The 23,855-nt window shown below is 37.9% G+C and overlaps 3 protein-coding genes and 1 non-coding gene across 5 annotated transcripts; 1 reads left to right on the top strand and 3 right to left on the bottom strand.

Annotated features, from left to right (window-relative positions):
- Positions 1-346: 346 nt before the first annotated feature.
- On the top strand, positions 347-451 carry LOC114820293 (small nucleolar RNA Z107/R87). Its single transcript, XR_003767784.1, has one exon. It is a non-coding gene; the product is annotated as a small nucleolar RNA Z107/R87 (small nucleolar RNA).
- A 7,547-nt stretch (positions 452-7,998) lies between these two features.
- LOC103430440 (pectin acetylesterase 5-like) lies at positions 7,999-12,118 on the bottom strand. The gene is made up of 12 exons (XM_008368575.4): positions 11,823-12,118; positions 11,655-11,737; positions 11,379-11,508; positions 11,174-11,253; positions 10,989-11,078; positions 10,564-10,688; positions 10,083-10,143; positions 9,634-9,687; positions 9,433-9,510; positions 9,238-9,343; positions 8,601-8,746; positions 7,999-8,501 (listed from the first exon to the last, which is right to left on the bottom strand). Exons 1-12 carry the CDS (start codon positions 12,061-12,063, stop codon positions 8,379-8,381), a joined length of 1,317 nt encoding a protein of 438 aa, XP_008366797.2. The 5' UTR covers positions 12,064-12,118; the 3' UTR covers positions 7,999-8,378.
- Positions 12,119-13,815: 1,697 nt separating this feature from the next.
- On the bottom strand, positions 13,816-16,847 carry LOC103430439 (dol-P-Glc:Glc(2)Man(9)GlcNAc(2)-PP-Dol alpha-1,2-glucosyltransferase-like). 2 transcript variants are annotated; one of them, XM_008368574.4, is made up of 8 exons: positions 16,489-16,847; positions 16,258-16,346; positions 15,707-16,040; positions 15,325-15,589; positions 15,094-15,231; positions 14,788-14,992; positions 14,381-14,523; positions 13,816-14,297 (listed from the first exon to the last, which is right to left on the bottom strand). In XM_008368574.4, exons 1-8 carry the CDS (start codon positions 16,624-16,626, stop codon positions 14,038-14,040), a joined length of 1,572 nt encoding a protein of 523 aa, XP_008366796.3. In that variant the 5' UTR covers positions 16,627-16,847; the 3' UTR covers positions 13,816-14,037. The 2 variants fall into 2 exon arrangements, with proteins under 2 accessions (XP_008366796.3, XP_070665092.1); XM_070808991.1 differs by having other exon boundaries at positions 16,258-16,372; positions 16,489-16,627.
- A 2,519-nt stretch (positions 16,848-19,366) lies between these two features.
- LOC114819919 (actin-like) lies at positions 19,367-22,205 on the bottom strand. The gene is made up of 5 exons (XM_029089583.2): positions 21,965-22,205; positions 21,290-21,359; positions 20,767-21,160; positions 19,741-20,354; positions 19,367-19,650 (listed from the first exon to the last, which is right to left on the bottom strand). The coding sequence occupies exons 2-5, from the start codon at positions 21,347-21,349 to the stop codon at positions 19,585-19,587; spliced, it is 1,134 nt and encodes a 377-aa protein (XP_028945416.1). The 5' UTR covers positions 21,350-21,359; positions 21,965-22,205; the 3' UTR covers positions 19,367-19,584.
- Between the last annotated feature and the right edge of the window lie 1,650 nt (positions 22,206-23,855).

Genomic DNA, 23,855 nt, shown 5'->3' with positions numbered 1-23,855 from the left:
TCCATTGTTGAACAAAATCCTAACCAATGAAACTAAAAATACGTTGATTGAGAAAAATTATTTTTGACGAATAGAACATGATATCAATATTTCAGAAGCTTCACAGGAGGTAAATTTCATATTTGTCATTGATTTTATTTATTTCAATGACATCGATAATTATTTAAGCCTGCTTTTGCTTTCCATACTACCCAATTTCATAGGAGGCCAACCCAACAACGCCTTTTCCATTCTTATTCATTTTCCAAGGTTTACTTTTGCTATGTTAGGTTCCTCCCACTCGGCATTTTTTAAAGCATAAATCCTTTTTTGTTAGCAAAAGGCTTAAGAGATAGAGAAAAAAGAGATTGGTTGTGATGACCCAATGAAATTCAAGCTCAATAGACCGGGTAGTAGGCTTCTCTTTTTAGAGCATGTTTGCATGTCGACAACCCTGCTGAACTGAGCCTCTTCTATTGAAAAAGTAAATTCCATAGGAGGCCTTTCTTTCTTCCCAAATTCCTACTTGTGATTCCACGGGAAACCATACTACCCAATATTTGTTTAAGCCTAATATTTATTTCCAATTTCCAGAAAACCGTATTACACAATGCCACTACTGCTACTAATCAACAATTTTAAATAACTTTCACCTTGAGGTGTATGATTCTTGGTGAATAAGACTGAAAGTTTACTACCTTCTATCAAAGCCGTACTTGGCGAATAAGACTGAAAGTTTACTACCCTTAGTTGCTCATACAAAATATAGGTTTAATGTCTTTCAGGTAACAGAATATGGTATGATTAGTTATATCAAGCAGAGAGTTTCTGAACGTTCAAGAAAACGCATCGATCATTTTCAGCATTGCATCCAAACAAAATACTAGTGACAGAATTATTACTTAAATGCATCTCTCTTAGGAACTTCTCTAACAGTTAATATGCATTATTTTTTCTTTGTGCTATCAAGTTTAACCTCTAAGCATATACCAATTCTTCGGCCCTTTTAGTAATTGATAGCCAGAGGCATATATCCATTATGCAGTCACTGTTTTCAAAGTTGAATTTACTGCAATATAACTCATTCCATTCAATTGGTGCCTCTCAAGTGTCTATTTTCTTCTCTCCACATCAACCATGAAGAATGTTAGGGTTTTACTCCTAGATCAATGGTCGGCCCTTGAGCTTTTTTGTGTGAAAAATGGGTGATTTAATTTGGTGATTTAATGGATTAATTGGGAATTAATCCATTAATTTGCCTAATATATGGGAGGTTATGGAATAATTTCTTTGTAGAGGATATAGAGTAAAGATGGATGAGATAAATTTGAATTTGTTACCTATTTTTTGGTTGATTCTCCACTGCTTGCGTGTAGGAAACTTGGTGTGTTTCAGGGGTAACTTTGTCCTTTTACCCAAAAATCCACGTGTCGCCTCTTGATTATTTTTGGGTCCACAAATGCCCCCACACCTGCTGGGCTGCTCGTAGAAAAGGGCAGTAGGTGTAGAGATCTTCTTGCTCTAGGAAACTTAGGACTGCTTCATTTTTTGATGTAAATTCCCTCTTTAATATGAAATTAGATCCTTTTAGGAAAGGGAAATAAATTTCTTTCAAAGCCTATTTAAGTCCACCTTAAGTAGGTTATTAAATCAACTTTGGAGAGTGATTTATTCTACCCTACAAGAGAGAGAGAGCTTAGAGGATATTTGTTCCCCCTCCTCTAGCAATCTTTTACATCTTGCCCGTGCAAAGGATCGTCTTTCGTTGCTTTCTTCATCTTCTCTGGGCCGTACCGATGCAAGAAAAACTTAATTCGTCTTGTCTTCTTCTTAAGTGGTGCTGCCACGGGGCAGTCGTCGAGGTGATGCGGCACGTCAGCTGGCAGGGGCCAGGAGTCGGTTTGGCATGGGCCAAGGAAGTGGTTAACAAGGGTCATTGCTTGCGCTGCTCGACTTGATTAAAGCCAAAGGTTGGCTTGGCATGGGTCGAGGAAGTGGCGTGGCATAGGCAATGGTTTGGGCTGCCATGTCTGGGCTACTTGCCCAAAATGAGGAAACTGCTTGAGTTTGATTTCTTTGCTACCGTAGATGAAACAATCAAGGATAGAGTTGTCAAGATCGGAACTGCCGAAGATGAAGTGTTAGATAAGCGAACTATTAAGTGCAAAAAATGGTTGCTGCCTAGTTGATCTTCAAGCATTCGATCTTTTAAACTATGTGACCTTTTCGCATTAGAGAGCTTACCCATGTGGGTGTCGGGAAATTAGTTTACCCTCTCACACTGGAGAGCAATTAGTTTAATCTCTCACACTGGAGAGCAAACCCGTTTGGGTGTTGAGGAATTGGTTTACCCTCACGCACTGGAGAGCAATTAGTTTAACCTCTCGCACTGGAGAGCAGACCCTTTTGGGTGTCTGGGAATTAGTTTACCCTCTCGCATTGGAGAGCAATTAGTTTACCCTCTCACACTGGAGAGCAATTAGTTTAACCTCTCGCACTGGAGAGCAGACCCTTTTGGGTGTCGGGGAATTGGTTTACCCTCTCGCACTGGAGAACAGACCCAAAAAGGGTTTTGAGCAGTTGTTGTGGACAATAGTTGAGCCAGGCTTATGAATAACTTCTTAAATCTTCATTGAGAATAAAGAAATAAATCAATTGTGAAACCGGATATTCTTTGGCTTGTGAAGCCTTGTTCGTGGAGGTGTTTGAGTCTTCGAACTTATTTTGGAAAAAATCCAAATGTGGTTCAGGGGTGATGGGAACTTCCCCTGCTTGTGTAGGCCGTTTTGTTGACCTGTCAAGATACTCGTCGCATCGGCCTTCATTTGTCAGCTTCTCAAGGTACTGCTTCCACTTAAGGCAACCGTTGGTAGTGTGGCCTGGTCCTTGATGGAATGCGTAATATTCTGTATGATCTAGCCTGGTAAGATCACTTTTCATGTGTGGCGGTAGTTCGAACCAAGGTCCATTCTTGAGCTTGCGGAGAATTTGGCCTATTGGAACTGTGAACTTGGTGAATGTTTCAAACGTTGAGTCTTCTCTGGTCAGGGAACGTTCCATGTGCTTCTTTTTCGACTCGTTTTTATTAGACTGCTTGGCCTCGTCTCATAATGCATGATTTTCTGCCAAAGTATACAAAGCTGCTAGGGTCAATTATTCTCCTATGATTAATTTTTCGAATAAAGGATGTTCGGTGGGAAACCCATTTCTGAATGCTGCCATTGCTATGTCTTCATTGCAGCCAACAATCTTGGCCTTCTCCACCTTGAACCTCTTGACATAGTCGCAAATTGTCTCCCGAGGGTCTTTTACGATGCTAAAGAGATGGTCGGATGTCCTTTTGATTGAGCGGTTAGATGAATACTCTTTAGTGAAAACAAAGGAAAGTTCGTTAAAACTTCGGATCAACTGCGGTGGTAGAGTGTGAAACTAGTCTTGCGCCTCGCTTTGTAGAGTTATGGCAAAAATTTTGCACATAAACGCATCGTTGTTCCTGTAGAGGATCATGGTATTGCGGTAATATTTGAGATGTTGATCCGGATCTTCGTCTCCCTTGTACGGAATGAAGTGAGGCATAGTGAACCCGCGAGGTGGATCTATCCACTCGATCTCATTCGTGAATGGTGACATGTTTATGTTGATCATGTCTCATTGAAGCGCATCGTCAGCAGCCTCGTTTCATTGGAAATTACGCAATCCTTCAGTTAGGAGCCTATTAACTTCTTCTTGAATTTGCCTCTGATGGGGCAATGAAATTTTCGACTACCTTGGTCGTGACCTATGGGTTTGGGCCGCTCTTCCCTCTGCTCAACTCATCTATGTCGCGGCTGCAGTGCATGTGGCATGTTCCTGGCAAGCGAACGGGCTGTTCGCAGACTGCCGGTTGAACTTGAGTCGGATTGAGTGATTGCTTATTTCCGTTTGCCATGCTGCCTCCTCCAATGTGAAGTAGAGAATACTCCTTACGAGCCTGGTTGTGAATGATCATTTCGCTTGGAAGGTTATCCATGTTGATAATCGAAATATGACCTCAACAGTGAACGTATGCTCGTCCATGGGCTTGATCGGGAATGCACATTCCTCTGCACGCTAAAACAAGAGTATTCGCTATCCCAAGGACCTAGGCGGAAGCGTAAACTACTAGAACGCTCGAATCGTGGCTGGTTGATAGGCTGCTTGCCGGGACGTTGGTGGAGAGGTTCATCTGCTCTTGTCCTACTTAGGGACACATCGTCTAGGGCACGTTGGATCTCGGTGCGTTGCAAAAGTTGATTCACCAAGGTTGTCTGTTGTGCAAGGGTGCTCATTAACTCTATGACTTGTCGAGACAAATGTTGTTCGCCATTTAGATTGGAAGAGCTTGGAATGAATGTGTTTCCTTGAGCAATGGAAGTGCAGCAGGCTCCGGGCGCGAGATTTAAATTTGGAAATGTTAAATCTACGGTGAAGCGTGGTGAAAATGCCCATGGCTTAATGGTTAGCCTGTATGGTTGAAATAGTCTTGGGCCGATTTAGGCTGCTTGGAGTGCTACAGAAGCAAGCTGGGTTGCAGGAGCAGGCTGGGCCGCGAGAGCTGACTGGGCCACGAGAGTGGGCTACTCGGCAAGAGTAAGCTGGGTTACAAGAGTAAGTTGGGCCGCGAAAGTGGGCTGCTCGACAGGAGCAGGTTGGGCCGCGGGAGCAGATTGGGCCATGAGAGTGGGCTGCTTGGCGAGAGTAAGCTGAGCCACGAGAGTGGGCGGCTTAGCGCGTGATGCTCGCGAATGTGAGGCTTGGGCTCGAATTGGCAACGCATTGGGCATGGAGTGACATGGCTCGGGCCGTGGCTTTGGTGACGTGGGCCTTGGATAGCACGGCTTGGGTCGTAGTGATGGAGCCATGGACCTCGCCACGGGCGATTGCCGTGGTGGCCACCACGGTGGTTGCCATGGTGGAGCCTTGTGGTGGTGGTGGTGCCGCTCCCCCTAAGATCATGTTTAGTCTCGTGGATCGTCGCGGTCTCATTTCTTGAATATTGGAATTTTCACTTGTGGAATTTTTTAAATTTCTAGCCATTGTATTTCTCTTTTACGTTTTATCAAAGAATCTTGGCAAATAAAAAATTCTAATAATAAGAACAGACGAAAAATACAAGTGGACTAGAAAATAGAGAAAATAGAGAAAAAACCTTTTTACGCGAGAGTCTTCTACAAATGTGAATCTCCACTCTCAATGAAAGCACCAATTTGTGGATGCAAATTTTCTGCTTCTCCTTCTTTGACAAAATTACACCTACAAAACAATTAACACCTTTGGTCAAGGCCAAGAGCCTCACGCGCCCACGATGAATGGGGGGGGCTTTGGCCAAAAAACCTTCAATGCCAAAGTTAGAAATTAGAGAGAAAAAGTGTTTAGAGAATTTTTGGGAGTTTTGACATATATATAGCACAAGGAGGTGGCTGGCCCTTGAGCTTTTTTGTGTGAAAAATGGGTGATTTAATTTGGTGATTTAATGGATTAATTGGGAATTAATCCATTAATTTGCCTAATTAATTTATATGGGAGGTTATGGAATAATTTCTTTGTAGAGGATATAGAGTAAAGATGGATGAGATAAATTTTAACTTGTTACCTATTTTTTGGTTGATTCTCCACTGCTTGCGTGTAGGAAAATCGGTGTGTCTCAGGGGTAACTTTGTCATTTTTACCCAAAAATTCACGTGTCGCCTCTTGATTATTTTTGGCTTCACAATATTGAATAAGACTTGCGTTTTTCTCATGGGGGAATGCACGTATCCCACCTTCTGCAAAGAATGTATTTCCATTCTATAAACTCTATAATCAGAATCGTTCAACTTGTTAATCTTCATATGAAGATCATCCATATAAAAAATTGTTCGAATAGAAGATAATTTGTCATGAATATATTACTTAGTATTCACACCGTCGATTTGTTCCATACAATTGGATGACAAAAAAAAAATTATCTAATTGGATTTGGGACATTGGATGCGGACGCACATTATGTAGATAATCCAATTTGGAAAAGAAAATAAATTATGAGTGAGATATTGTCAAACATTTTTGTTATTTTTTATAAATGGTAATCAAATAAAATATCATTTTTTGCCCCAAAAAAAAAAATGAAATCTCATTTTATAATTTTCACATACATCTCCTTGCTCAATATACGTTACGTCTAAGCAACATCATGTTTCTACTATAAAATCTAGCCAGTGTCCTTTCTTCTCAATATCCGTCTGCAATTTTCTGTTAGCCTTAGTCCTCTCTCCCAGTGTGGATCTTTTCCAAAATGTCTTTCCCATTTGAGAAAATGATGCATTGGCACTCGACGAATCTGAAATGATGTAAGGGGTATCGTAACAATGAAAACGCTCATGATCAAGATCGTATATGATTGAGAAATACTGAGGGTTTTCATCAGGTACGATATTTCCTAATAACATTTGAGGCAAGAAAAGTGTTGTTGATAACACAATTTTGTCACATGGGAAGGACATTTTGGACAAGATCATACTAGTTTCCCTGAGCAATTGTGAAGCATGGAGATCTCATATTGCACCGGTTTGTGTTTCTAAAGTTAGATCAAAATAAAGAGTCGGATGCCCAAACTCTTCAAAACTCTTTCAGAAATTGGTATCATTCACCTGCATCCAATGAAAAAATCGTTTTTTTTTTTTAAGCATTTGTAGAGCTCCTTCTGCTTTCTGCTGTTTTGAACCCATGATTTTGAAAAATAAACACTTTTTTTAATTACCAAATACAATAAAAGCCCAAACTCTTTTAAGAATTTTTTTTTTTTTTTAAGCAACCTCAAACCAGCCCTTAGTCATATTGCACCGATCCTAAAAGTAAGTAACTACTACTATGTTTTCCAATACATGTTTGCATTACATTTTTCCATCCACCATCAAATCCTAAAATCTATTCAATTGGAATTTTGAAGGATTTTAATTCTTTTAATGAATCTAGAGGTATTCAATTAGGATTTGAAGTGATTCTCTGAAATTCAAGGTGTATTCAATTAGAATTTTAAGATAGTTTATTAAAATCCTTAGAAATCCGGATGTATTCAATGAGGATTTTAAAGAAGTTTATAACATTCCAAGTGTATTCAATTAGAAATTGATTTTAAAGAATTTGAGAAAGTTGAGGAATTAGAGAGAATTGGAGAGATTTTGTAGTGTATTTTAAGCATCTACAAATCTCACCTCTTCCCATGAGATTTTAAGGGAATTAAATCAAAATTTTATAGAGAATCTCTATAAATCAATTAAGGGGGTTGTATTCAATTGAGAATTTGAGATATTTTAATGGATTTATAAATCCATGGATTTTTATGGAGTTTAATTGATTTGTAGAGATTCCATATAAAATTTTGATTCAATTTCCTCGAAATCTCATGGGAAGAGGTGAGATTTGTGGATGCTTAAAATACACTGCAAAATCTCTCCAATTCCCTCTAATTCCTCAACTTTCTCAAATTCTTTAAAATCAATTTCTAATTGAATACACCTAGAATGTTATAAACTTCTTTAAAATCCTAATTGAATACACCCGGATTTCTAAGGATTTTAATAAACTATCTTAAAATTCTAATTGAATACACTTTGAATTTCAGAGAATCACTTAAAATCCTGATTGAATACCCCTAGATTCATTAAAAGAATTAAAATCCCTCAAAATTTCAATTGAATACACCCCCCTAAATTCCATAAAAATCCATGGATTTATAAATCTATTAAAGTCTCTCAAATTCTCAATTGAATACACCCCTTAAATTTGATGACGTGGCACATGTGATTTTGAGTGATAAAAATACGTATCGTGGCTTGCCTAGAGATGTTCCAAATACTAATTTGCACCTTAAAAGTCATTTTCAAACGACTTAATCACCTCTTAGAATTCAATTCTTGTGTCTCATTTTGCCCTCCACCTTCAAGTCCGTAACAGATTCGTTAAATTTGATGACGTGGCACATAGAGATTCAATTTTTTTCTGAAATGTAGCCATGAGGAATTCACATATAACAGGTCTCCAGTCTCCATATTCCACTGCTAGAATTTCTTTTTCGGGAAAGCAAAGTACAAAAAATCACCACATTGAAGGCACGATGCCTTTCATCAGGTTAATATGGACTCCACAAGTTTACAAGAGAACATCATATAATTTCTCTCCTAAGAACTTGTAACATGATGACAAGTATAAACTGTTTTTCCTGTTTCTCGACACCTTGTCTCTATTTTCTTTCCGGTCTGATAAACACCTTCCTTCTCAATGTCTACAGGAATAGGAGCACGCTCTGAACATTAAACAATAAAGGGAAGATTTCCGCCAGGAAGCAAAGATCGAAAGTCGGGAATAATCCACCAGAATGTTGGAAGTTTTCTTGAGTTCAATCAAAACGGTGAGAGAGCAGTGAGATTCATATGATAGCAGGTGGGATTGCATGGAAATGGGCAGTCAATTTGCTTTACCACATTCCGACTAAAGTACCAATCACCCACAGACTCCGCAATTGTCTATGAAAGTTCAAATCAGTCAGAAACCAAACTAGTTTAAAAAAAAATGACAGAAAACCATTTGTTTTCCGATAAATGAGATAATTCAACTTTCCTCACCTTATTGTTTATTCGTGGAGACGTGGGTGAATGCCATGTCTCAGTTATATCCGTCTGGCAATGAATATAACAGGAATTTATGAACAGTCCTCCCTCCGTATTTTTTTGGAATTCATTCAGTGCTTTCAGCATAGAACCACGGAAACCTGTATGAAATAAGTTGATAGGTTAATCTGCCACAATATTCCGTTTACAATTACACTTCATTATAGAACCAATTGCAAAGACCGATCTATGGACTCTCTTTTTCAATTGACAAGAAGCCTGCAGTTAGTGGAGCTACAAAGTGCATGTAAGATGAACCAATGCAAAAGATATCCTGTTGATGTTACTAATGCCTGGTGCTGCAACTTGCAACTGTAAAAGATGCAAGTTTATGTTCCGCAAACTCTAGGATTCTTAGGGTAACATTTTTCGTAGGATATTTTACATGTAACATGATGAGAAGACGCAAAACTTCCTTCTCACCACAGCATGCAGTGTGCAAATATGCTGGTTTATAGTCAACAAAAATCTATAGATGGTTACAATCAGCCACTTGAGTTAACAGTTATAGTGCTTGGACCAGCATTAGGTATAAGTGATTTTCCTGGACGGTCAGGCATATAATTGGGTCACCGGATGCACGTCAAATTACCTTGTAGAATTTCAAGCTGGTTGGAATTGCAATTGTGAATGTTCAGTTTGCACTTTTTCCAGTAGCCATGTGGATCTGCTGCTTCAGGTATCAAGACATGTTGTACCTAATGGTTATACGATTAGGAAATGAGAAAAGCATGTGAATCAAATTCTGATGACAAGTAAATGAAGCTTGGGTTCTGAAGAAACTTGCCTGCCAAAAATCGTAAGCTGAGTTGACAAGGAACACTGGGGTGTTACTGTGTTTAATAATTTCTTCAGGAAAAAGGCACTGGTGTAGAAGTTCACAACAAATAATGGGGTATTTGTGTTATAATTCATAACTGGGCAGAAAAATAAGAACCAATAAAATCTGACCATTTGGCATCATCATATAGAGGAAAAGAACAACTACCTTAGCTGGTTCCATCTTCGAAATACAATCCTTGTGCAAACTTTTTGCTAAACCCTGACAGCGTGACGGAAAAATAAGCAAGAGAAAGCAATGAAGGTACTTTTTAATGACTAATGTCCTAAACATGTAGCTTCCTGCTAGACCTAGACCTTAGTGTCAGTGAAGGTACTGTTTAGTAATTTAAATAGCCTCAAATGACAAAACAGTTAATTTTCAAATAATTGATATAGACAAACTCAAGATGAATGAAACGCTTTCTCATATACGATGCGTCAAACTCCCAAAAAAGAACAAGCAGATGGACCTATATGAAATTCAAAAACATATTCACTAGTTTTTACATCTAATAACTAACGTCAAACCTGACAGTATCAGCATTTGATAGTAATTCAATTTCTACAAAAAAAATATAGGGTGATAAAAAAGCTAAAGATTGCATAAGAGCTAACCTGAAGGATGGCAACATCATTATATAAAGACCTCATAGTCCGATGCTGGAGAATATCTTCCCTGAAATGTAGGAAACAGAAAATGGCTTAAAACTTTCCCTCCTTCTCTATCTTCCTCTTGTATTTCTTTAAGAATTCACTATCCTGAGCTCAGAGGATGCACTAGGGAAGAAAAAAGGGAAAAGCATCATAAAAAAAATTCTAATGTAACTTGATAGGAAGAATTTCAGTCATGTCAGAAAAGATACGGTAATGTTGGTATTCCATTTTGATAGGTCTCGTATCCTGATGTATGAAAATCAAATAGTAGAATCAGGCAAATGAAATTTATGATTTAGGAGAAAATAGATTGAAAAGAAAATATGATTCTGGAAGCGTCCACAAAAAAATACAATCCTTGTATAATCCTAGAAAGATTTCATCTTGAACAGATTCACTAAAAGTTGTAGGTGCCAACGGCACTAATACACAAAAAACATACTCATCGAGGAAAAAACCTCCATCAGCAAGACATTTGACAGTTGCATCTTTAGGCAGAAGACCTCGAAAGTCATCACAATGTATAAGAGTCGCTAACCCACCGGCAGAGCATCCTGAAAGAAGGGCCTGCAGGAGTGCCACTCATACATATTAGAAGAAATAAACCACCCAATGTTAAAATCTGGATGAGCAGCTTTAAATTAGTTCATGGTGGAAAACAATACATTTTTTGCGGAGAATGTTATTACAATTGCTGGACCAATCATATCATTATAATACTAATAAAGCCAGCTCTTAGAGCAAGAGTGAAAAGGACATCTTGTACAGTCATAGTAATCGACACATGCATAGATATTTACTGATGTTTAAAAGCTGTGAACTGTAGTTCATATTGTTCAAAATTAGAGCTTAACCGAAGTAATATACCTGTTTCACTTTTGACATGCCAATTGACAAGAGTTCATCGATAACTGCTTCCCAGATGAGTTGGCCCCTAAAGAAAAGTTCCGATCCATTCTGTGAAATAGAAAAGCAGCCACTGTTAAACTAACAACTTACTTTCTTCCATTTATAAAATTAAACAAGGAAGAAAATCTCCAAACACAATGCACCTTAGACTCATTTTCCGGGTGGCCAGCCAAGGACGCCCCATCACAGTATCGGATCCTGACTTTGTTCCAGTTAAAGAACTCTAGAGAATGCTCCAACAATGAATTGAATCACATCAATTTTATGGTCCACAACTTAAAATTGAGCTAAAGTTACAAAACGAAGCATTACGGAATACAAATAGCAGCCGAGTAAAATCAAGCTTACCAGGATTTTGCGATGGATGAGAGCTCAAAATCCCGGAAAAGGAAACTTGACGATCCATGTAATTAGAAGACCCTAATGGAGTACCTTTGCGCCAAGAACACGATTCAGTTGAATTGCACCAACCTCCACCCTACATTTTCGATTTTTGACGCAAACCCATTACGCAATTCTCCTTTCTAAACATAAAAATCTACTAGCATATGCAAATACACTGAAATTAAATGAAACAAATATATGACAGATATGTAAAAAAATGCGTAGGGATTGAATTTTGACCTCAATGTGAAGCAGCCAATTGTTGGCGCCGGATCCGAAGCCCTTCCTGAAATGGTAGCCAGGGGCAGTCCCATCCAAGCAAACTGCAAAACCAATATCCAAACAATTGAGGGGGGAGAGAGAGAGAGAGAGAGAGAGATTGGAAGGCAGAGGGTTGGGATTAAGTACGGGCGCCTCTATCCTTGGCGTTTTTGAGCAAGGTCAACTCGACCAAGTCGGAGGCGGCGGCGTTGGGAAGAAACGGGCTGGAGATTCCGGAGTCTAGCTTGTCGCGCCAGGAGTTGGAGAGGAGAGTGAGAGCGAAGGCGATAACGGTAAATCCGACGGCGGCGATTGCCCAGTCCTTTTTGGCCCACCTTCGCCACCATGGCAGGCTGCGAAGCCTGGGATTCGCCATTGACCCCACCATCAATTAGCTGACTGAAAAATTAACTGCCAGTCAAATGGACACTGAAAAAGTTAACCGCCAATTTTCAACATGACAAGAAGCTTTTATTTTGTTTTTGTTTTTTATTTTTTAATTTTTAATTTTTTTACTTTTCTTGCAAGAAACAATGTTTTATTCTATAAATCCAAAGAATGAGGTAGGGCATTATTATCATTTATCAACAAAAACGAAAAGGTAGCGCATTATTTTCACACCAAAAAGAAAGGTAGCATTATTTTGAAGAAAACAACGCTTTGCAAAATTATAAAAAAAAAAAAATGCTAGACCATCCATACGTAAACGATTATCAACTGTTAATGCATGTAAATAGTAAAATAACAACTCACAAAAAAAAAAAAAATTATTGGCAGTTTGAAAAAAGATCGCACAATCCAACCAAATTGTCGTCTAAGTTACACAGTTGCATCGAAAACCAAAAGGCCTTTTTACTCCTCCGGGTAGAAAGAAGCGAGAGCAACTATAAACTGTTCTTTTTTTCTCTACACACCCTCATTTCAACATCTACAGATCAAATGCTAAGTCTGCACAAGAAGGGTTAATTTTCCACCAGGGTATACTGAGGTAGTGAGGTTCGAGTTGCGAGTATCCCAAAAAAGTAGAAAGCGCTCGAGTTCAAATGGTAGCAGGCCGGATTGCATAGAAACGGCAATCTGTTAGCTTCCCCGCAGAATCTGCAATTGTCGATCAGAAATAGCAAAGCTCAAAACAGTCAGATACCGAGTGTAGTTAAGAAACTGACAGAAAACCAATAAATGAAAGAAAAACAGATTTTGATTTGATGACGACAAGCAGCTAAGCTTATCGTATAAGGCTGGGATGATAGAATTTCCGTCACCTTATTCGACTTAACAAGAAAACTCACCACATGATCTCAGCACTTGAATACAAATGATAAAACTTTCCTCACCTTATTGCTTATCCTTAAAGATTTCGGCGAATGCCATGTCCCAGCCATCCATGTCTGGCAATGAAGCAAGAACTTATAAACATTCCTCCTTATTTTTCTCGAGTTCATTCAACGCCTTCAGCAGAGATCCTGGGAAACCTGTACAAAATGAATCGAGTTAATTTTGCCAAGGTATTTCGTTTACAACTATTCTTCATTACACAACCAATTAGTGTCCAATGAATGAATCATATTTTCCATGAAAGAGGCCTCAAGATAGTGATGCAGCAAGTGATGCCTGCCGATTGCATTTGAAATTGGTAGAAAGACCGTAAGAATCCTAGTTTCAATGTAATATAACAGGAAGACCCTGGACAAAAATGTACCTTTCGACTTTCTCCACCGCCGTGGCTCGTCAGTGTTTGAGGTTCGAGATTGCAGAGAGACCCGGCTTCCATGGCTTGTATATCAAGCTGCCTCCGGTTTCCCTGGCTTTCAACTTGAGACCTTGCTAGCTCGTGGCGCGTGAACAACGGAATATCACTGTTGAGTTGACCACTTGTCATTTTCAAGCTAAATCAATTTTAGGTGAACATGTAATGGGCCAGTTGGTCAAGGTAGTGCATTTATATTTTTGCACTAATTTCAAAAATCAAACTTGGGTTTCGAACGGAATAACGCTATTTAGATGCATTGTTGGTACATGAGAGTCCTGAATGTAATAGAGAGTGTCGGCTATGTGATCAGTTTTGTGTGTCTAAGTATCATTATTGTTTCAAACGTTAAAACTATGGAGCAATGAAAAATATGATTCAAATTCATATGGGTAAGGAAAAACAAAACTTTTCATTTATTTCTATAAATGAATTCAGCTTATACAATGCTGCAACAGAAACTCAATACGGTTTCACCGACAAAAAGGAAAAGAAAGCATGGATCACACGTACACCATCGACATCGCCATGCCGGAATCTGATTACTATGAAAGTTTTGAATTTCTATGGGCCTGAACAACTTTTTTGGAATCTATCGGTGAATCTAGCCAGTAGCTACCATATAAACCGTTGGGTCCCTGGCTCATGGGACCAATGGAATGGTCGATACAAGAACATCATCATTGTGAAGACGTTGACGGTTATGTACAGCACCCCCACGAAGAGCCAAGTTCGATAATCATCAGTCTGGGAATGTAGGATCAAGAAAAAGAATGGAATGGTATAATATCTAAACTCAATCAGCGGTGCGGGAACCAAAACTGCAGCAGTAGCCAAGAAAAATGCCAGCACCCAGATCTTCCTCTGAAACTTCCCTGCCAGAGGGAAATAAAACAAGTCTTAGGGAAGAAACATGAGGAGGATTGAAAGGTATAATGAACAAGAGCTGTATACCAACCCAATCTAGTGACGATGGAAATCCATGAATAAACATAAAGTGGGACTAGGAGGTACTTCATTGACCAATGAGCTTTGATGACCTTCCGCCAAAGATAAAAAGGATAATGCCGATTGTCAGCCAGAAGATAGGGATGAGCTATGCTGCAACAGTCAAGAAACTACATGATGATGTGTTATAATAAAGTTATGAATGAGTATCTATGATGCATTGGATATGGAAACAGCAGAGGAAACATTCACCGTTCTTGAAATTGGAGAAAACGTTAAAACAACACTTGATAAGTTGCTTTTCTCAAATATCACTTAAAATTTGACCTTCATATTAGCTGACCTATTTCCTCTTCCGTAAATTGAATGCAACTATTATTCTAAAAGCATTGAGCGCATATGCTAAATAAGCCTCACCTGAAAAAATGGACTGCGATGAAGCCAGCGCCAAGTGCCAAAGATATCTGAATGAAGGTAAGGAACTTGTTCTTCCACATTGACCGGAATAAATCTACAGTTTGACTCAAGCTAAAGAGCATAGGAGCCATAGCAAGGGCAGAAAACAGACCAAAATACATGATCTGTGCAAAATGTGGAGAAACTGCATGAGCATCTTTTGCACCTACAACAATTGGACACACTATGAGACAACAGCGATCAAGGCCAATTCATTGCCCACAATTTGTAGACAAAAAAACCAAGCAACAAAAGGAGTTGTCGTACCTAGAACCACACTCCCATTCCACCGAACAAAGGCAATAAAGGCTGCTAATACTAGAATAAAAGGGCTAAAAGAAACCAAAAGTTCCAACTTCATGTGCCATAAGTTTGGAAAGATTGCCTCAATTTCATCAAGAAAACCTGCAAAAGAATACCATGTGCTATGAGCATTGAGAATAAAAAATCCAATGCAGGGTATGAGCAACCAAGTTGGCAAGCTACGTGAGGACAAACCTAATTTGCAAGTTTGAAAAGAAACTTTTCTAGTCGAGATTAAATGTCTTCCAGTATCCACTACAGTGGTTGCCTTCCGCTTTCTCAAGTTTGAGCCTAAAGTAAAACTGTTTGAAGGAGTTGGCTGACCTTTTATCCTAATTGTGTCGTCTATATATATCTTATCTTTATGGTCAGCCATTGTAATATTTATAACCTCACTGCAACAAACAAAAAGCATCCATATAATATTTGTTTGCCGAATAACAACTGCCACGGAACCAAGCTGCATTACCAACATCAAACCAAGTTACCGCTTGAACAGACAAAACATTTAGGCATAGCATACGTGTGCTTGCATCAAAACCATACAATGACTTATGGAAGAGATTTAAGTTTTTACCAATGCACTAAACCAGTACTTCTTCTTCAAACACGCAAGATGCATAGCAAGCACTGCAGCAAGTGACGCAACATCTGTATAATAGAGAAAACTGAAGAACCAATGAAGCGGGTAAATGGCTAGCACCACCGCATAAAGTGTTGCTTTTCTTTCATCAAGAGCCGGTCTCAAGTGAATGATTATGTCATACACAATAACGCTGCAAAATACCGCCAAAACACCATTGAAAGAGCGAAGAATGGCTGTGGAGCAGCCTTCAGAAAACGACGTGGCCGCTTTTACGACTGACATGCCTGGAAACAAATACGCAACATGAGCTAGTGAAAGATAGTACCTGCAAAATTCAAACATTGCCCATGTTAAATTCTTTGCTAAATACTAAATACTGTAATACAACATGATTCTTAAGTTCTCTAGCAAAAGCCATTTAATTTGTTAAAAGTAATTAAAACCTGTTTTTCGCAATTACAAACCAGCTGGTGGGATACAAAGTTCAAAACAACTTAACAACAACAAAAGAGTAGAAAATTAAGAAATGGTAGAGAACATACAGGCCAGGAGGAGTGGTGATCATGGGATCCCAGCTTCTGAAATTGCCATTGCAGTACTGTTGTGCTTGAGGCACATGGAATATCTCATCCTGCAGATCATAAATTTATTTACCAACTCCAAAAAAAAAAAAAAAAAAAAAAATCATACAACCCAAAAATCTAAAATACAATAAAAATCACATTGAATTGAATCGATGGAAGTTGGTGTCTTGGGTGGGATTAGGGTTTTACCATGTAGGGTTCGGGAACAATGTGACTGACGAGGATGGAGATGGGAATTACCCACAGGCTCACAATCGCGGCTACGGCAATCCTACCCATATTTCTCTGCTGTTCAGAATCAAATCCAAAGGGTCTGTTTGGTTCCATGGATTCGGCGGTGAAAAATGTAACCCAACATTTCGAGAGAATTCCAATTTCGAATTTCAACTTCCTTTTCGCTGATCGTCGGAAGCAAATCTAGTTAGGCGAGTCCTTCCTTCGATTGCCACTCCTGTCCTGAGAATCCAATTTTGATTTGTCCTCCCCTCCAAAGCCCTTATCGTAAATTTGGGGATTATTGCATTTGATAAATAAAAAAAAAGGGTAAACTGTCGGTTTACCCCCTGAACTTTCACCTCACTTTCGATTTCCCCCCTGAACTTTTCTATTGGAAAATTAAGGACTCAAACTAATTTTTTTAGCCAATTTGCCCCCTACCGTTAGTTTTTCATATATTCCATCCATATTTCCGTTAAGTGAGACCATGTGCATAACATGTGAGGATAGTTAAGTCATTTCAATTTAAAAATGATTAAAAACTGAAAATAAATAATAATAATAATTTTCCCTCTATTTTTTCCCGCTAATTCCTATCCTCAATTTTAATTTTCCCTCTCATTCCTATGCATGAGAAATAACATATGGTGTTATTGTCTTCATAAGTAGCTAAGTTAATCTTTTTTTTGAAGCATGTACTACCATTTTTATTTTCTCTAACAAATTAATAATTTGACAAATGCTTATGGTGTTATTGTCTCCAAAGCAGTGCATTAATATAAGAAACATGTCCATAAAAAAGACTAGGGTTTCTTATATTAATGCACTGCTTTGGAGACAATAGCACCATTAGCATTTGTCAAATTATTAATTTGTTAGAGAAAATAAAAATGGTAGACAATAACACCATATGTCATTTCTCATGCATAGGAATGAGAGGGAAAAATAAAATCGAGGATAGGAATTAGCGGGAAAAAATAGAGGGAAAGTTTTGCTTTTTTTATTATTTTTAGTTTTTTAATCATTTTTAAGAGTGAAATAACTTAACTACCCTCACATGTTGTGCACATGGTCTCACTTAACGGAAATATGGATGGAATATATGAAAAACTAACGGTAGGGGGCAAATTGGCTAAAAAAATTAGTTTGAGTCCTTAATTTTCCAATGGAAAAGTTCAGGGGGGAAATCGAAAGTGAGGTGAAAGTTCAGGGGGTAAACCGACAGTTTACTCTAAAAAAAAATCAATCTGACTAACAATTGTGGTTTGTTTCGCACCAAAAGTCAGTTAATTTACCTAACTTTATTCGTTTTTTTTTTTTTTAACAAACCTAACTTTATTTAACTGAATTAGATTGGTTAAAATAGTATATCGAATCATTTTTCTCATAATTTGACGAATTTAGAATAAGCTATTGAAAAGAAAAAAAAATTAATGAAAATGACTTCAAAATTTTATATTTTAACAAAAAATCATCTAATAACTTTATTTAACAATAAAGACAAAAAAAAACTTAAAATATAAACATGTGTGCCCAACCCCTCTTCCCTCCCCTGCTTCCTCCCAAATATAACTAAATAAGAAAAAGTATATGAAAATACATATACATATTATATTATATATGATTTAGCTAAATGCAACAACGATGACACCTATTTTTAGGCCTTTGATAAAGTAAGATAACATAAACACACGTCTGATACTATAATCTCGTAAGATGTATTTTCATGTATATAATAAATAATATATATATATATATGTGATATATGTAGATTTCATTCGTACCTACTTAAGGCAAAGGAGATAATATACATACTGTTAAGTTTCATAAACTATGTAGTACCGTTAAGTTTCATACACAGTGTAGTACCGTTAAATTTCACTAACAGTGTAGTACCGTTAAATTTCACTAACAGTGTAGTACCGTTAAATTTCATTAGCAGTGTAGTACCGGTAAGTTTCATAAACACTGTATTAAGTTTCATAAACAATGTAGTACTATTATGCTTCATAAACAGTATGTGTGAGGACGTGTGGGTCCCATGCGTCAATTTTTTTTTTAAATTTAATATTAAAATGATGTATTTTTCATTAAAATTTAAGTTCTTTTGTCATGTTTATTAAAATTTAAGGATTTTTTTATTAAAATTTAAGTATTTTTCATTAAATAAAGTTATAGTATGATTTTTAGATAAAATAAACTTAACCTAACCCCTTTTCATGTAAGTTACCATCCCAATCCGGATCTCCTCCCTCAGCCACCACCACCTGATGATTTTGTACAAACAAATTATTGGGTTGTCTAGCCTACATGGCTACATCCCTTAAGATTTGAAACAGTTTCCAAGTTAAATACGAAATGCGTGCTATGAGTAGTTCATCCGAGTTTTCAAGATTTATAAAAAAAAATTAATGGAATACCAAACAGGACCTTAGTTTTTTTTCATTTTTTTTCCATTCGTTCAACCAGGAAACTCTTACCACTGATTAGTCTCTTTCCGGTTACAACGGAAGAAGTCGAACCCTTTACAAACGTAATCCGGGTTAGCTATCTATCAGCCGTTCTTCTTCAGTGTCCCAATTGAATAAAAGAAAGAAGCAAGGGACCAAATGGTCGATAAATAATTCCCATCATTAGCACATGAGAAATTTCATAAAGAAAACTAATGAAAAAAACTTGAAAACTTTATGTTTTAACGATAAGAACAAAATATAGAGTAAAGTAAATAGTACCTGGATTGACTTTTTAATGTAAAAATATGGTTTTTCGTTAAAATGAACAGTATCGGGAGTTTTTCGTTAAAGTTTCCAATTTCATAAGCAAGAAAAAATGAGATGAAACAGAATCAACATTCTACCAAGAGACTTGCAGAGGGATTAGTCAATGATCACTGTGAACACAAACATATTCAGCAAAATTACAGATAATCCAGCGGCAAACCTACAAAGTCATCGTCCAGACATTTTAAGTAACATAAAGCGAAATAAAAACGGACAACAAAACCAGAGAGCAAGAATGCAAGCAGCATTTTCTTTCCATTATCATCACTCCGCCTATCGTTGATTGTTCTCAGAAGCATTTCCTGTGCACGATTGAGGGACCGGATTCATCGTACTCAGCTTTGGCAATCCACATCTGCACTCAAACAGAATCGGATTTCCGATAAGAATCTCTTTGACGGGCAGTTTGCACAAGAAAACTAAGTAAATGTATCGAGAAACAAACCTGCTGGAAGGTACTGAGGGAAGCTAAGATAGAGCCTCCGATCCAGACACTGTACTTTCTCTCTGGTGGGGCAACCACCTTGATCTTCATGCTGCTTGGGGCCAATGCAGTAATTTCCTTACTCATTCGGTCAGCAATTCCAGGGAACATGGTTGAACCACCACTAAGAACAATGTTGCCATACAAATCCTTCCTGATATCGACATCGCATTTCATTATGGAATTGTAAGTGGTCTCATGAATACCAGCAGCCTCCATTCCGATCATGGATGGTTGGAAGAGGACTTCTGGGCATCGGAAACGCTCTGCCCCAATAGTGATCACCTGACCATCAGGTAGCTCATAGCTCTTCTCAACAGAAGAGCTGGTTTTAGAAGTTTCCAATTCCTGTTCATAGTCAAGAGCAATGTAGGCCAACTTTTCCTTCATGTCCCTCACAATTTCACGCTCTGCTGTGGTGGTGAATGAATAGCCACGCTCAGTCAAGATTTTCATCAAGGCATCAGTCAGATCACGACCTGCAAGGTCAAGCCTCAAGATGGCATGTGGGAGAGCATACCCTTCATAAATAGGGACCGTGTGGCTGACACCATCTCCAGAGTCAAGAACGATACCTGCACACAAGCACGTAGGAAACATGAATCACAGTTGAAATGGCTTCTGCACTAGCAACCTGGACTTCCATTCAAACACAAACCCAAAATATCATAATTTTACCATAAGCATTTGCTGATCTAAGCAAACCCAAAATGATCTTTTTACCCAATATCATTCTCAGAGATAAAACTATATCCCAAATATTTCAAAATCACTCATAATATATTCCAAACTGCATACGCCTATCTTATCTGCTGTGAACCCATTTAAAGGTAGTTACCTATCATACCTTTTTTTTCTTTCGATAATTTTAGGTTGAACCATAAAATGCTTGTTTATCAACAAGGCCAAAACAATTTATGCAACATAAAAACAATTTCATAAAGTAAAATGAGTTATTGCAATATCTCATCTGATTGAATAGCTTACCAGTAGTACGACCACTGGCATAGAGGGAAAGCACGGCCTGGATGGCTACATACATAGCTGGAGCATTGAAGGTCTCAAACATGATCTGGGTCATCTTTTCACGATTTGCTTTAGGGTTGAGAGGTGCTTCAGTGAGGAGAATTGGGTGCTCTTCGGGTGCAACACGCAGTTCATTATAGAAGGTATGATGCCAAATCTTCTCCATGTCATCCCAATTGCTCACAATTCCGTGCTCAATTGGGTACTTGAGGGTTAAGATACCACGCTTGGACTGAGCCTCATCCCCAACATATGCATCTTTCTGACCCATTCCAACCATAACACCAGTGTGTCGTGGGCGGCCAACAATGCTAGGGAACACGGCTCTTGGAGCATCATCTCCAGCAAATCCAGCCTATACAACGATGATTCAATCAAACTAAATCCACTTTCTAACATCTTAGATTCATACCAGTTAAAATACATACAGATTGATATTCTATTATACATCCTAAAGGCTGGGCCGGAAATCTGTTTCGCATACCTTAACCATTCCCGTTCCATTATCACAGACAAGAGGCTGAATGTCCTCGCTGTCCGCCATCTTCTACTTCCTGCAAGCAAATAAACAGCATCGAATTGTAAAACCCAAATTACCCACAACACAAAATTTAAAAACCCAAACTATCCACAACACAAAAATTAAAACAATATGCATCACATTGAATGGAATTATCACTTGTCTCAGACAAACAGAAGGCTACATAGAAATCGACATTGATCGCCATTGGTGCACATACAACAGAGATTGAAGTTAACAAACACAAATAGATAACATCAAATCCACTCCAACCCAGTTCCCAAATAAGAAAATCAAAAACCAAAAAGCATAACTATAAACAATAGACTAAAATCAAAACATAATTCATAAATATTTATCGGCTCTACCAAAATATGCAACAAAAACAAATTATATTTTTTTTTCAAAAATTAATGAAAAAATCAGCAATGCAAACCTCTCATCACCTACAAACAAACAGATCAAGGAAAAAATCTACCAGAATTTACACAGACCGATCAAACATCAAACATCACAACCCAAAACCAAATGCATCAAAAATCGACCACCAAACAGCAAAATCCCGAAATCTTGAGCACATTACACGATTACAACCGGATCGAAATGTAGAGAGAGAGGGAAAGAGGGAGAGAGAGTCACCTGTTTCTCGAAACCCTAGAAAATTCGAGATATGGGGTTTGAGGTTCGGATGAGTTGCAGATGGTAGTGATGCTGCCCGCCTTGAGGGCCTTTGGTGTTGGTTCGAAATGGAAACAAAAAACAATAAAGGCGAGGACGTGACTGGCGGACACGAAAACCCGAGCGGAATAAACAAAAATTGGAAATCCACAAATTTGCCCCGAAAGTAAATGCGACTTAAATGCACTGCAAATTCGGTCCCGACCGAATCCCCACCATTCATTCTTTTGTAGGAAGGGACTGGATCTACGGTCCACGTGACGCGTCACTTTGATCTGGGCCTCTTGTGGAACCAGTTGTTCTGTGGCATCCGGTTTTAGTGGTGGGGCTCTCTTCCATCTTTTGTGGTGATTATCTGTTTTACCCCTGATTTTTTTATACGGAATTTCAAATACATTCTTCAAATGATATGTTATAGGCCCGGATTTTTGACGTATTTCGGTTTCATTCGGTTTTGTGTTTTTTTTTTTTTTTAATAAATGATATTATTTACCTAAGAAAGTGGAGGAGTGAGATATGACTCACAATGAGTTAGCAATAACGTGGTTCAAATTTATCTTTGAAGAGAATCGAACATATAACCTCTTATTTACAAGTGAAGATAAATAGTTTAATTTTACTTTTACTTTGACGATCAACCAAACTAAATCAAAGAATTTCAAGAATGATTCGGTTTTGTCAGTTTGGTTCGATTTAGTTAGGCTAGCTCGATTTGGGTTCATGCTCGTTTAGAGAGGTTTCAGATTCAAAATCCTAAAAAGTCAATTTTTTCTCAAAATTAAAACAACTAAAAGCAAACACCTTGGTTAAAACTTGGAAACGAAAGAAGAACATGTGCAAGAATTTCAAAATTAATTTTGTGCAACAAGCATAGAATCATTCACTCAAAGAGAACTGTGAAAAATAAATATAAAGTAACTAGTCGGCTTGAATCGAATCAAGTCGAGTCTAATTTCTTTGAATTGGTTTAGACTATTCAGTCTCTAGTCTAATTCTCGAGTTTTTTTCGATTTAAATGCTCACCCCAAAAATGCATATGGCACCACACAACTGTAATTTACGTGGTATTCCTTGCTAGATCATATATGAAAAGATCCCATGGTTGGTGGTGGAGGAAAGAAAGGTTCGGATAAAGTGCTAAACTCATTTAACGTTAGTGTTAATTAATATTATTACCTGCATACAAAAAATGGTACAAGTAATGACCTAATTTTCCATATTTCTTACCCTTTTAGGATGTTGGAGGGATCATCGGGCCTGTTATGGATGCAGATACAAATTTTTGACATAGTGGTGGTGGTTGTTTCATACTTATTTCAATTTGCAATATGACCCTCTCATGTGAAAGATGGTTAAGATTAATAAAGCACATATTAAGGTCCATTTGGAAATTTTCACTAGGACAATTGTGCACATTTGGATACCTCCTATTCACCCAATTGTAATTATTGTCACAGTAAACTACTCACTTTATTCACAAAATGTCAATCAAAGATCAAATGAGAAATTCAACTACTCTGATTATGATATTGGTATGGTGAAAGTGTTAGAATATAAGGATGAGAATGCATGTTATAGTATATTTGGTGTTGAATTGCTCTAGACGTTATAAGATCTTAGTTTTGTGCACTCATTGTTAGATAAGGATTTCTTATCAGTGTTCCACTTGAATTCTAATAGGAGAGACAAGTAGATTGAACGTGTGTATACAGTAGGTCTCTACTCTCCCAAAACGCACACTTGATTTTGGACTAAGACCTATCGTTAGTGCAAGCATTATGGTTTTGTAAGAGAGGAGAAGGTTTGGCATAGGTCTTTGCACACTTGATTTTGGACTAAGACCTATCATTAG

Source organism: Malus domestica, chromosome 12 (genome assembly GCF_042453785.1).
Source record: "Malus domestica chromosome 12, GDT2T_hap1".
Classification (NCBI taxonomy): domain Eukaryota; kingdom Viridiplantae; phylum Streptophyta; class Magnoliopsida; order Rosales; family Rosaceae; genus Malus; species Malus domestica.
The sequence above is the reverse complement of the archived record's forward strand: the minus strand, read 5'-3'. Positions and strand labels throughout refer to the sequence as shown.